Below are 14,960 nucleotides of genomic sequence, written 5' to 3'. Positions count from 1 at the left end.
ACACACCTTTAATCCCAGCACCAGGAGGCAGAGGCAGGTGGATCTCTCTGCATTTGAGACCAGCCTGGTCTACAGAGGGAGTTCCAGGACAGCCAGAACTACACAGAGTAACCCTGTTTGGAACTTGGACTTGAGTTTATTGCCTGAATCTATCTAAAACAGTCCTAGGAAGGCTCTGCAGCATGTCTGATGTAGGAAATAAGGACAGCAGTTAAAAGGTGGTAGCGAGGGAGGGTAAAGTGACCTGAGAGTGGAGGGTTTGTAATTCCACTTTTATCACTCAAATAGGTCTTGCTGCTTCTGTTACAGTCACACTGGCCTCTGGCAGGCAGGCTGCTGTTCAGAACCACTGGAGATTTCATAAAGGCTACTTGTTCACGACCCAGAACTGGGAGTTTCAGAAGGAGTTGGGCAGGTGAAGAGTGTGCCTATAAGGGTGTATGTAAGATACCTTTTCCTGCTTGAGAGCTGTTCTGCTAGAGCCTTCAGGAAGCCCTCCTGCTTTCAGACCTCAAGAGTGTTGTCTGCTCACATCCTTATTCTGCCTATCTCTAGTTTACTGTAGTTTCTCTTCTGCTTTCAAGGCTCCAGACCCAGTTCCTGGACCTGCTCTGGAAAAGAAGTATCCAGTAGAGATGAGCTCACTGCAGTTACTTAATTAAACATTTGTAAGCTGCCAATTAGCCAACCAAGAACAGCTACAGTTTGAATTTTTCTATTTCCAGGTATGCAAAAGTTGGGGCACTCACGCGTAGGCTGTGTGATCTGTAACAGCACACAGTTCACAACTTAAAGTTTTCTGGCTTTGAAACCGAGTGACTTAGTAACTGCCCTAACATTTAGTAACATGTGGCTAGCACTGACTTGTAGCTTAACTTTTGCCTGAGTATTTCTAGTTTAATTTGTTTGCTAATAGTGCCAAACTAATGCAAAAGCATTTTAAGAGAAATAACGCTGAAGTGCTATGTAGTCAAGTCCTGAAAATGTGCAAAATAGTACTCTGGTCTTCACTGAAAAGTAAGCTTTGACAGCAACCATCCTTCTCTAAGGTTCACAAGTAATATTGGGAACAAGTAATATTGGGAATTACATAAATGAAGCAGGTTCTCCTTTCCAGTGTCCTTAACTTTTCTTTATTTCTGATACATTTATGTGAAAGTTAGCACATTCTCCAGTCATTGGAAATGATAGGTTTTATTTATAGATAAGACCACATACTGTATTTACATGGTATATTTACCTAAATTTAATTGTATCGCAATATAATATTTACATATATGCAAAAATATATACTTGAGGTATATATATTACTTGATTGCTTGAAAGAAGCCAAATAGGAAGAATTCCAATGCTTGCCCCAGAGTGTAACTATAAGGGTGAAAGCTGAGGCTTCCTAATGCATTAGAGTTTAACCAAGAAAAGCTACTCATAAATAATCGACTAGGAAGTCAAGTCAGTTGGGGTTGGGACTTTTAAGGATATTAATTATTTTCACCTATTTATATAGATTTGAAACAGTATTTATAAAACAGTTAGTAGTAGGTAGTAGATAGCCATGCATATCTTTTGATTTTAACTTCATCTAAGCCAAAGATGACCCAAAATTGAACAAGGGAATTGTGTATCCTAGCCAAGGATTTAACCAGTGACCCTAGAGTTCCTTCTTGTTCCTTCTCCAGTGTTAATGCATGAGTTGCTGTAGGAGCATTATATAACTACATGACTTATGGTATTGAAAGAATCATGGCTCAGTGATGTTGCATTACAAGTAGAAAGGGAGCAACCATAGTTACATGAATGACATTACCCTATTAAGTGAACTAAAGGGGAAATTAAGGAAGGAAATGTACATGGATACCAAGTCTTGCTACTTTCAGAGATGTGATTAATAATGGTGAAATTTTCTATGCTGTTGAGCATACATTGTGTATAAGACACTGCCAGGTCCAGTAGGGATATAAAAATAAGTGACCATTGCTTTCAATGAGCTTATAGGCTGATACAGTGGACCCTCTACTCCTCAAATACTGTACCAACCATAGATCAGAAAGTAGTTGAACCTGTACAGGTTGCATATGTACTTTTAACATATACAGATTCTTGAAGATCATTATTCCCTAAGCAGTATATTCCCTAACGTATATTTGCCTAGGATTTACATTGTATTTGAGTATTAGAAGTAATGTAGGGTATGGGTAGGTTATATACAAAAACCTGCCTTTTTTTTTTTTATAAGATACTTGAGCATCTGCTCATTCCAGTGTCTTGAAGGGATGAGAGTGGAGGGTCCTTCCTTGGATATTGAGGAACAAGTATAATATAAAATATCATAATAGAGATATAAACCCACGTGTTTGGGAGTACCAGAGGGAATCACCTTTGTGAAGAAGGCTTTCTACTGAGCATTGAAAGATTAGATTTTAGCAAGAGTATTTTTTAAGGTATATGTTCTAAAACCTACAAGTAGTAGTCCAGTGTGCTTAGAGAATAGTTGGGATTTAGTGAGAAATAGAGCTATGCGAAACATGTTTCAAATGTGAAGTGCACAGGGTTTGGATTTGGTTTAGTAGGTGATGGGAATTCATTGAAGACTTCTTAGAACTAACTATGAGTGGAAGTCAGTCCTTTGGAAAGGCTGTAGTACAGTGAGTGTTGAGTTAACGTTGGAGATTGTGCATAATGCATAGCCTAATAAAAAACACCATCCATAGTTGTGTCAGGGACTTGAAATGCGGGTTACTTGTGGTTTCCCTTTAATCTTCACCATAGGAGTATTAGGAGAAGTGACCAAAATCATACGGACCGATTAGCATTCAGTGTAGGACCCTGGTGCATAGTAAATGCTGAGCCACAGTGATTACACTATAAGCGCAGGGAAGGTGTGATCTTTTGTCCACCTTTGCATGGGATAGCTTTCCATAAACGAGGGGTTTACAACTCACAGAAGAGGCAGGTCATAGTTTTTCACCCAGAGGCTAACTCAAGGGGAACTGTTTACTCAAACTAAGTTGTACTCATCTACCTGTGAGTTTAACTGCCTAAAAGAAAGGTAAGGAGTAATCAGAGTTCCCCAGTAAACAACTCCTGAAGCCTCATTCAGATACACGAGATGGCCAGTTGGGACTGAGTCGCCCCTGTTATTTGGAGACTTTATTAAGATGGCCTTCCTATTTTAGGAAGTTTCCATACCACTCCTCAGATACCCCTCAGTTCTAGGTGTCTCTTTCCAAATTCCCTCACCCTCCGTCCCTGAACCTCCCATTCCAGTCCCCCGCCTCCCTGCTCCTAGTTCACTCATGAAATCTATTTGTTTCCCCTTCCAGGGAGATCCATGTCGCTGTCTCACCCGCTCCCGCTCCACCCCTGACCCTTCCTCTATAGCTAACCTCTCTGGGTCTATAGATTGTAACCTGATTATCATTTACTCAATGGCTAATATCCACATAAAAGCAAATACATACCATATTTACCTTTCAGGGTCTGAGTTACCTCACTCAGTATGATTCTTTTTCTAGTTCGTTCCATTTGCCTACAAATTGCGTGGTATCGTTTTTAACAGCTGGGTAACACTCCATTGTGTAAATGTTTTCTTTATCAGTTTTTATGTTGAGGGACATCTAGGTTCTTTCCAATTTCTGACTGTTGTGCCTAGAGCAGCAATGAACATGGTTGAGCAAGTGTCCTTGCGGTAGAATCATCCTTTGGGTGTGTGCCCAAGAGTGGAGAATATATATTCTTTAAAAAAAAAAAAAAGAGGAGGAGGAGGAGGAAAAGGAGAAAAAGAAACAAAGCTAGGAAGCTGGGTATGGCGGCACATGCTGTAATCACAGCCCTCAGAGACTGAGACAGGAGGGTCATGAGTTTGATGCCAGCCTGGGCTATATGGAGAAACTCATCATCTCCCAAAATGAAAACAAGCAAGCAAGAAGGATCACAAAATTGAAACTACATCTTTTTAAAAATGCCTTCAAAACCTTCCCTATGCATTTATTTATTTTTTTTAATCTCTTTAAAGAGTATATATTTTGACTTTTTTTGGTTTGGTTTTTGGTTTTTCGAGACAGGGTTTCTCGGTGTAGCTTTGTGCCTTTCCTAGAACTCGCTCTGTAGACCAGGCTGGCCTTGAACTCACAGAGATCCACCTGGCTCTGCCTCCCGAGTGCTGGGATTAAAGGCGTGCGCCACCACCACCCAGCTTGACTTTTTATATTGAGGGCTTTATAATATATGTGGATTCTGTGTCTTGATATTTTCCATTAGCTTCTTATATATAGTAATTTGGATGTCTTATTCCACTAAGAGAAAGACTCATGATTTTCCTTAATGTGGCTATGTAAGAATATATTTCTCCTTGAAGGTAGTTGTTTGGAGTGAAGGGGAGGGGAACTGAGATTGCTCTGTAGTTAAAGGCAGGCACTTGTCAGAGATCCACATAGTGTAAGGAGCAACCCAACTCCTAAAATTAACAAATTAGCATTTAACTTTATATTTATTTATTTATTTTTGCTTTTTCGAGACAGGGTTTCTCTGTGTAGCTTTGTGCCTTTCCTGGAACTCACTTGGTAGTCCAGGCTGGCCTCGAACTCACAGAGATCCACCTGGCTCTGCCTTCCGAGTGCTGGGATTAAAAGTGTGCACCACCACCGCCCGGCTAGCATTTAACTTTATTATCATAATTTTCATGTATCAAGTTAATTTGTTTCTTACAAATGTTTATAGTTATAAGACCAGAACATGAGTTTTTCTAATATTTTGGTTTTCTTTTCTCCTCTTTTTAGCTATAAATAAGAATTTGTTAACATGCTTAGTCGCTCATTTCTTTTAAAGATGGTATTTATGACCAGGATAGATTATCTGAAAGATTACAGTGAAAAGGAACACTGGAAAGTAACTTTGTTTCCATACTAAAATGCTAAAGTATTGGAAATAATATGATACGAAGTGGAAAATACACATAAGGTAATCAATTATATAATATGTTTGTCTCAGATTTATTGCACTTTTCTAAATCCATAGAAAATGGCAGCATCCACCACAAAACCACAAAACATAATTGCCAAGTGTGGCTGACTTGCACATTCCTTTAAGAAGAACTTGTAACTTAACTAGTGAGGCATAGGAAATGGCCAGCATTTATATCCTGGAGGCAGTGCATTAAATGAAGAAATTGGGAAGGTTTCCTTCCTTTTTTTTTTTTTCTTTTTCCACACACCCCCCCACCACCACCCATGTTTTTCAAGATCAAGTTCCTCTGGAACTTGCTCTGTAGATCAGGCTGACCTCAAACTCAGATCTGCCTGTCTCTTGCTTCAAGTGATAGGATTATAGGAAGATTTCTTTTTAAAAGAGAGGGTATAAATCATTCTGCACTGACTGTTAGTGTGTATTGTTTTTTTGGGGGGGAAAGTTAATTATTCTGGGCTTGTAAAGTTGTCTAGTTTTTAGTAATACTTAATTGCGCTCTTCAAGTTATTAAATATTCTAGATTAGGCCATAATAGATAACTTAAAATAATTAGCATTTGGATGACTGGTTTGTTACATTTGTTGTCTTAGCAGTTAATTTTTTTGTTTGGTTGGGTTTTGTTTTGTTTTGTTTTGAGACAAGTTCTCTTTACATAGCCCTGATTATCATAGAACTCACTACGTAGACCAGGCTGGCCTCCAACGCACAAAGATCCGCCTGCCTCTATCTCCCAAGGGCTAGGATTAAAGGCATGCACTACCATGCCTGGCAATTCTTATTTTTATCTTAAATGGTAATAATATTTTAATTTCAGATTTTTAGTTGAATAGCTGTAATTCTTTATTTCTATCATAGGAAACTATTAACAGATATTTTGAGATTGTTGTTAAAATTATAACCTCATACTTCAAGAAATAAAATTCCAATAAGTTGTTAAAAAAATAATGTTGGTGGCCTGGGCATGGTGGCTCACCCCTTTAATCCTAGCACTCATGAGGCAGAGGCAGGTAAAGTGAGTTGGAGGCCAGCCTGGTCTATATAGAGAGTTCTATATAGGGTGACATAGTGAGACCTGTCTGAATAAAAGAAGAATGTTGACTTTTTTAGGCTGATTAATGGCATTTTAAATTCCTTAAAAATAAATATCAATTGTTACCTACCTGTCCTATGCTATTGCAACAATGTAAAAAGTATATTTGAATAGGGGATGTGCTTAAATAATAAGTTTCTGTCTTACATTGGAAGTCTTTGAGATGAAAAGGTTTTATACCATCCTTTACTTTTAAAGGATGGTAACCTCATCTAACTCTTCGGACTGCACATCAGTCTTTCTTATGGTTACAGACATTATTTCAGAATAACTCTCTGAAGTCTGCTAATGTCAGCCAGTCCACAGAAGCTACATGAAACTGCCTATAGGGAGAGAGCAGCTTTCTACCTTCCCTTGGGACACCCTGGAGAGGTGACTGTTTCAGTAGCTGGTGAAGTCCGAGGAGCTTTGACAGGTATCTAGTTCTGTTCCCATTTGATGTTCATGCTCCTAAAAATCACTCTGAATTATAAAAGTATCCCTTCCTAAACCAGCACAGAACTGGTAGGGAAAAAAGGAAATTAGAGATACAGCTCTCAAAAACTGTAGTCAGAAACATTTTTAAAAGCTAAGATTCTTTTTAAAGCATAGTACCGTTTTATTCATGTTAAAAAGTCAAGGAATGTGTGTAAATCTTATAATAAATATTGACCTTTCCCTCGAACAAGACCTGAAGTTTGCCTGTGGAAGCGAGCTTTATGAGATGGTGAACCGAGAGTTCTGGAAGCAAAGGACACTGACAGAGGCTGTGGCTGCTGTAGTTCACAGCACCAGAGGCCAGGGCTGGTCAACACTGGAGCTGTGCTCTCGGGGACCTTCTGTGTTCTTGTGTGCAGCTTAGCTCAGCCAGATGAGGGCTTTGTTCTAGTTACCTACTGTGTCTCCCAGATGAAATTGTAGCAGAACACACTTAATGTTCAAATAATTGTCTAACATGTCAATGATGTTAGGACAAACTTGTCACTTCAAAATAGATGGTACAACCAAACTGATTTCTTTAGAGATTTACTGCAAAGTGTGTGTGTGTGTGTGTGTGTGTGTGTGTGTGCAAGTGCAGTACCCAAAAAGGGGTCACATCCTCTTGAGCTAAAGTGACAGGTTGTTATGAGCCGTCCCAGCTTGAGTACTGGGAACTGGACTTGGGTCCTCTGAATTAGCAGTACACATTCTTAACAAATAGCCGTCTCCACATCCCGTCATACACTTCAAAGTACTTGTTATACAGCAGTAAACATGATAGTGTCACCACTGTGAATCCATGAAACTGATGTTAATACGGTTCACCTTTGATACACTTGATCAGCTGTCCAAATGAGACCAGTTAAAGAAACGCACAGAAACCTACGTGCTAACTGCTGTGCCGGCAAAAGCACTGTAGTGGAGTTCTATGAACTGGGAAGTTTAGCATCCTACCATAGGGAATAGAAATAATCTTCCAGAAGAAGTTTGTTAAGGTATCTTGGTTTTTCATACTGAAATTAAGTGAATGCCATTTGTTTGGTTTTTTTTTTTTTTTTTTAAGTTTAATCCTCTACAAGGGCATTAAAATTAGTTGCCTGGTATTTATTTATTTACTTATTTAAGGCAGGAAGATTTTGAGTTTCAGGGCAGCCTGGGGCTCCATAGTGAGTTCAGCACCAGCCTGGGTCTCAAAAACTAAAACAAAGCCCATTGTATCATCTATCTACTGGCCTCCAATGTTTCTAATAAGTCAGCACTCAGGTGGACATGGTAGCTCACCCCTTTAATATCAGAACTCAGAAGGCTGAGGCAGGAGAATTGCCCCAAGTTCAAGACAGCTTGGGCTAGAGAGTGAGCCTTGTCTATAAATATGCGGTTCCTTTGGCTATAGGTGCCATTCAACTTGGGAAATTTTTAGGCAAAATTCCCTCAAGGTTTGTTTTTAGGCACCCACTAATGTGTCCTGTTTTCTGGCCACTCGTTGTCAGTACATTAAAGCTTGTGTTACCACCGGCTGGACCCTGCGGTCCTGGGAGCCCCCATCCCACTCTCCACTCTCACTGTCTCCAGACTGCTTTGTCGTCACATTCACTGACTGCCCACAGTAGACAAGTGTGTCTAGTGAATTGTTTCCGATGTTCGAGCTCTTCAATAGAAACGTATTATGTGCAAATTTCACACATAGGAGTACATTGGTATAATTCTATGTATTTCCTGAGAAGTCCGAGTATATTTGCCCTTACATTCATGGGCATAAATAGCTATTTTTAAATCTGTGTTGCTAATTTCAGTAGCCAACTCATTTTGGGCTTGTTCTCCATTGGTTGCCTTTTTTCTTGAGTATGGATTGGTTTTTCCTGTTTGGTTTTAATCGTTTGGGATGTGATTAAGGACAGAAATGACATGTAGAAAGTCTGGATTCTTTTGTGTTCCCCCAGTGGATAAGCATGCTTGTTTTGCTCTAAGGGACAGGTAACTTGGCTGAACCCAAACTATAAACCCTGGAATCTCAGATGGGTTATTTTAACCTTAGTCTGGCTGCTCAGAGTGTATCTCATACGTGTAGTTGAGAGATCTAACTAATGTAGAGTGTACACAAGATTAGGCTGCTGACTTACGGTCCTCTTTTTCTATGAACTGCTCTGTCCTATTGGAGAGTGTAGTTGTGCATTTGAATAATGTTTCTCATATGTGGCCTCGTTATCTAGAAAAGCAGGTCAGTAGTAACATGGCTGTGCATGCTTTAATAATGGAATAAATTAAAGTTTGTTTTTGTTCTTCATCTTTTTAATTAATGGTGTTTCTCATTTATATGTTTATTTGCCTATCTCTAATGTTGTGTGTAAATTATTTTTTTCCAAGTCTAAATCATTTGAAATGTTTTAGAAACTATAATGTGAAAGAATTTTCATAATAAAACTTTTATCCAATGAATGTTGCATGTTTTGTGAACCTAGAATGATCTAATCTTGGGAATACAATAGGTAACTTTAGAGTTCTTTTTTTTTTTTTTTTTTTTTTTTTGGTTTTTCGAGACAGGGTTTCTCTGTGTAGCTTTGCGCCTTTCCTGGAGCTCACTTGGTAGCCCAGGCTGGCCTCGAACTCACAGAGATCCACCTGCCTCTGCCTCCCAAGTGCTGGGATTAAAGGCGTGCGCCACTAACGCCCGGCAACTTTAGAGTTCTTAATCCTCTGGATATCAATTATAAATGTTACAGAGGGGAAATGTAGTATGCGTATATGATTTTTTTTAACATAGGAAGAATAGTTAGGGACAGTGTCTTTAAGTGAGTGGCATTTGATGGGTGGCTTTAAGGAGGTAAAGAGAGCCTTCAAGTATTTGAGAGAGAAAATGTTAGAGGCAAGAACAGTAAGTCCAAAAGCCTTACAGGAAAAGGATGGTTGACTTCTTGAGAAGATACTAGAAGCCCATTAGCAACTGAGGAAACAAGGAATGTGGTAGGAAATGAACTTAGAGGGTGTAGTAAACAAGAGTCCTTGTGGTGTGCCATTTTGAGCCACAGGGGTCGCGGGTAGATACTTTCGTGTATTTTTCACGAAGATTGCTTACAGGGAAAGATTGTGGGTGTGAAAGGCATGGGTAGTGAAACAGAGTGGAGGTGGAGAAGAGACCATCAGGAGACTTTTGCAGTAATGGCTAAGGTGGATTAAGGTGACTCAGACAAAAGACATACAGGTGAGACAGAATTGTCAGGCACAAAATACTTTATTTTTGCAAATAAAGACAATCAAACTTAGTGGTAGATAAACATGGAAGGAGAGAAAAACACCTGTGTGAGTGCTACAATAGAAAACTGAAGTAGAAAAGACTTACTTTGCGTAGTAGGGTTGACTGTGCATTTAAGAACTATAAAGCAAAATACAGTTTCAGATAAACCATACATAGTCTTTTATATAGAGTAACGTTTTCAGGTTCTTAGGGTGCCTAAGGCTCTCCTGTGGTTCCGGCTTTTCCTTAATATGGAAAAGGTAGATCATTTCAAAATTTGTTGTTAGAGATGGTACTATTTATAGCTATATGGAAATCATTAAGCCTAAATAACACTTTCATGGTTATATTGTTAGGTGCTAAGGCACATATTCTTTCATACTGTAATTATAAATCCACAGCAGTATTCATTCTAAAATCAGTTCTCATTAACTTTTTTTTTCTTTCACAGAAAATGCTTGGCCAGAAGAGATGAGTACTAATTCCACTCGGGCCTAGAATTGCCTATTAAGATAGTCCTGAGCAGGCGACACACGAATGGCCCAAGGAAGCCACCAAATTGATTTTCAGGTTTTACATGACCTGCGACAGAAATTCCCTGAAGTACCTGAAGTTGTTGTATCCAGGTGCATGTTACAGGTTAGTGTCCAATGATTTCTAGATTTATTGATAAAAAGTACTAATTATAATCTATTAATTATTATGTTTTTTAATTTATTAATCTGGTATTTTTTTAGATATTGGAGGGAAACTCTTTGTCTTTGTCACTGTGCTGCAATGAAAAGAAATGATCTTTGGTGTCTCATAGTAACGTGGCTGGGGGCAGAATGGGGCCTCAGTACTTGCCTGGAATACAGGCATTGTCTGTTGTATAGACAGGAGAGCGAACTAAGAGCTGAATGTAGAGATACTGACGTGTGCTAGCTATGGCCTTGTTCCTTTCTCATCTTGTCAGGTGTCTAAAATCCCAGATCTTTGTGTAAAATGAGGAAAAAGTCATCCAGGAGTCAGAAACCTTGTCCTTCTATTGATCTGGTACTTCAGGCATTTGTCAAAACCCTGTTTGCATATCGGTTCCTTATCTCTGACTTGAGGAATTTGTATAACAGTGCGTAAGTTCCCAATTGTAAAGGATATAAAAAGTATTTCATATTTCTAAGTCTGATATATTTTCCAATTAATCTCTCCAATTTCTACATTATTATTTGTATACAAAAATTCTAGAAGTCCGTAATTCTAAATATTACTAAATATTTAGTAATAGTTGTAGTTGGCCATTTATTTAACCTGGAAATCCTTTCTATCAAAAGAATTCTGGGGATCCTTCACACGTACTTACGAATTTGACAAGTTACTTTTAAAATTTGGTAATATATGAAGTTTTTTAGCAAGTCTATATTTCATAGTGACTACATATATTTTGTCCATACCCTTATCTTTTATCTGTATTTTTAATTGGTCTATATGCCTCTAGCCTTAACCTAGTTTGGGTCCCACCAATCTATCTTGCTTTCTAGATGAAGATATTTCTGTTTCTTGGCCTTTTAGCTAAGATAAGTATAAACACAGATTGCTATATATTTGCCTTAAAATTTTTCCCCTCACGTTCTTCAAGATAAATTTTGGGTGTCTTGACTAGAGTACGATAATCTGTGGTCTAGAATCCCAGTTTACTCGATATCCTGATGTCTTACCTCATATTCTACACTGTAATTATCCTTGGGTACATGGAAGTCTCCAGATTTACATGGTTCCTGTTACAGTGGTTAAGCATGCATGAGTTTTAGATTCTGAGAACAAACTTGAGTCCATGTTTTGATGATTACCAACAATAACGTCTTTGACCCTTAATTTTTACTTCTTCACTGTTAAGTGAGAATAAAAATCTCCACAGAAAAGTATAATCCAGGTAAATTAACTAGTAGGATATAGGACTCACACTTCTTAAAAGAGAAAAAACAGTAGTGAAAGTTCCCCATTATAGATTTTTGGCAAATGAATCCGCCATTCGTATTTATCAATATAGACTGTAACGGGAAAAGGAAGGTGAAAATGTAACAGTTCTTAGTTAGGTCTGTGGCTGTGGTGAAGACCAAGAGTGACCTGCAGAGGAAAGGATTTAATTTCATCTTACACTTCCAGGTCACAGCCCATCACTGAGGGAACTCAAGGGAGGAAGTCTAGCAGGAATGAAGCAGAAGCCGTGGAGGGGAAGTGCTAACTGGCTTGTTCAGTTTGCTCTCTTAAGCACCTGTGACTGACCACCTTCCCAGGGCTGGTACCAACATCAGTCCTCAATCAAGAAATGCCCCATAGACTTGCCTACAGGCCAGTCTGATGGATTCAGTTCCTCAGTTGAGATTCCCTCCCCCAGATATGTCTAGGTTTGTGTCAAAGTTTTAAGAAGGTGGGAAAAGAGCAGAGATGGGGGGGGGGGAGGGCCCCACGGGGGAGTGTAAGCCATCCCTTAGAACCCAAGTCTAACTTTTCAAATAAAGCAGAAGGTAGAATTGTATAGGAAAATAAAGCTATACTAAGGGTGTTCAGAGAGTCATTGAAAAACTAGTAGGAAAATAATGTAGGTTAACAAACTTCATGACTTGATGTTGAAAGAACTATCTAGAACACTTATTCATAGCTCAGTGATACACACACACACCTGTTTGTTTTTGTTTTTGTTTTGTTTTGATTTGTTTGTTTGTTTGTTTTTGAGACAAGGTTTCTCTGTGTAGTCCACCTGGCCTCTGCCTCCTAAGTACTGGAATTAAAGGCATGAGCCACCACTACCCAGCGCTCAGTGATATTTTAAAACCTATTAACTGGGATTGAAATATAAAGTATTTTATAGAACAAGATAAAGAAGACCTCTAATGTATACTTCAGTGTAATCTTGATGTGTTGAGAAAACAAGCTAAGCATTCCAGAGGCAAAGTGCTAGGCAAAAAAACAAAACATTTTTCACTTCTTGTTTGTCCATTCCTTTGTTCAAATAGTATAGGCTATCATTTATTTATTTATTTATTTTCTTTCTTCCTTCTTTCCTTTTCCTCCCTTCCCTCCCTCCCTCCCTCCCTCCCTCCCTCCCTCCCTCCCTCCCTCCCTCCCTCCCTCCCTTCCTTCCTTCCTTCCTTCCTTCCTTCCTTCCTTATCTTACATCCCAGCCGTAGTTACCTCTCCCTCCTCTATTTTTGTTCAGGAAAGGGCAGGTTTCCCATGGGTATCTACAGAACACAGCACATCAAGTTGCAGACTTGTTTAAGTCTAAGTTTAAGACTAAACACCACAAGGACTATCATTTCTTAAGGATTCTGGGGGGATTTTCATCAGCCTGCTTGAGACATTTTAACACAGTTGATTTTTCTCTGGCTCCTAATCTTCCAGTTCTCTGATCCCCCCCTCCACCACCCCCTAAGCTGTGTTCATTGGTCTCTTGTTACTCATTTCTATTATCAGATGTTTATTATTGCCTGTCTTCTCACTCACTGCTTTGCCAAAAGAATATTCATCTCCTTGCTTCTTAAGTATGAACAGAATTGTCTTCCCAAAGTGCTCTTTTTTTTCTTTTTTTTTTTTCTTTCTTTCTTTTTTTTTTTTTTTTTTTTTTTGATTTTTCGAGACAGGGTTTCTCTGTAGCTTTGTAGACCAGGCTGGCCTTGAACTCACAGAGATCTGCCTGTCTCAGCCTCCCTAGTGCCAAGGTTAAAGGCGTGTACTACCACTGCCTGGCCCCAAAATACTCTTTTGTCTTTACTTCTCTGTTTGTCTGTGTTCAATGGCTTTCTCACTTGCTTAATAAAGAACAAACTGTAGTGTCTTATTTTTGTTTTTAACCTTCCATTACTTAATCCCAGTCTTCTTGTAACCATGTGTTTCACGAAGTTTCCAAATGTGAATCTTCACTCCAGTTAAACTTGCTTCATTCACTTTGTTTGGAACATGGCTCAGCTAACTCTCACAGTTGTGCCGTTCTCCTCCCCAAGACCTCTGGAGATCGCTGATGGCTTTGTTTTCGTTTGAGGAGGGCTGTTTGTCAGCGTTCTCCTCCTCCTCTAAATTGTATGTGCCCTGTGAATCACCAAGTGTACCTACCTCGTTAGTCCAGTCTCGTGTGTGTGTGTGTGTGTGTGTGTGTGTGTGTGTGTGTGTGTGTGTGTGTGTGTACACGTACATTAATGTATATAAATTCTCATGTGTCTAGGAGGATGTGTACACCTGCTAATTGAGGTTTGCTCTAATGTACATGTGTTTGGGCTGACCATTTGGAACTGGGGGTGCTCATCTCTGAAGAAGACTGGTTGTCCCTCTCTGAACAACCATCAGTTACCTATAGCTCCTCATCTAGGAGTGGCCTTGTGCAGTATCCCCGTTCACATTGGCATGTTGACTGGTATTCTCATCGTGCACGTCTTAGGTAGGCAGCCGTGTTGTTAGGATTTCCTGGTGTAGCTTCCCTGTCATGTCAAGAAGACACCGTCTCACAGCAGACATCCTGCCCCCCCCCCCCCCCCCCCCCCCCCCAGTCTCACAGTCTTAGCATCCCCTCTTCCATGGTGTAAGGAGGGGTTGTGTTGTAGAAGTACAGATTGGTGCTGGGCACCTCTCAGTAGATGGTTCTCTGCATTTTCACCACTTGTAGATTTCTGTAATGGGCTCTGTCTGTTGCAAAAAGAAACTACTTTGATGAGAGGTGAGAGCTGCACCTCTTTGTGGCTCTGAGTATAAATATTTAGAATTTAGCTGGGGTGTTATAAACCTAGCTAGCTGTCCTTGCCTAGAGAGGTCGTAGGCCCTGGAGAACTGACTGCTGCCATTTTCCAAAACTGTCCACCTGATTGATTGACAGACTCTATGAGGGGAAGAACTTGCTTTTATTTGTCCTTAGTCTTCCACAGGTTCAAAGACTGCTTCATATATAGTTGATGTTCAGTAAGTATTTGTGGATAATTTATGACTGTTGATGTGCTACTTTATTTAAAAACACTTTGTTTGGGGTTTTGCTTTTTTCTGTTCTGTTCCTCTGAAATGGGTTTATATTTATCTGTTACTCCTCAGTTTTTCCATTATACTAATAGTGAGAATTAATAATTCAAACATATATATAAAATAGTTCTCAGATCAAAAGATGTAAGTCTCTTATAATTGTGTTACACATTCACTTGTTAGTTGTGGAGTATTTCTGTGGTGATGATAGTTTGTGTTCACTTCTCATGACTA

At 39.3% G+C, this 14,960-nt stretch overlaps 1 protein-coding gene across 4 annotated transcripts in view; it reads left to right on the top strand.

The window, feature by feature from the left end:
* The window catches only part of Tab2 (TGF-beta activated kinase 1 (MAP3K7) binding protein 2), a 54,422-nt gene that overhangs the window by 21,334 nt on the left and 18,128 nt on the right, over positions 1 to 14,960 (top strand). For 2 of the 4 annotated variants that reach the window (XM_028861063.2, XM_037200398.1), the window contains exon 2: positions 10,198 to 10,385. In XM_028861063.2, the coding sequence (XP_028716896.1) occupies positions 10,284 to 10,385 (102 nt within the window). In that variant the 5' untranslated portion in view covers positions 10,198 to 10,283. Of the gene's footprint in view, positions 1 to 584; positions 726 to 6,190; positions 6,471 to 10,197; positions 10,386 to 14,960 lie in introns of those variants that run through there. The other 2 variants (XM_028861058.2, XM_028861069.2) reach the window with 2 other exon arrangements.

The sequence above is a fragment of the Peromyscus leucopus genome, chromosome 8a, assembly GCF_004664715.2.
Source record: "Peromyscus leucopus breed LL Stock chromosome 8a, UCI_PerLeu_2.1, whole genome shotgun sequence".
Lineage (NCBI taxonomy): Eukaryota > Metazoa > Chordata > Mammalia > Rodentia > Cricetidae > Peromyscus > Peromyscus leucopus.
Note: the sequence above shows the minus strand (reverse complement) of the source record. Positions and strands in the feature narration are given on the sequence as shown.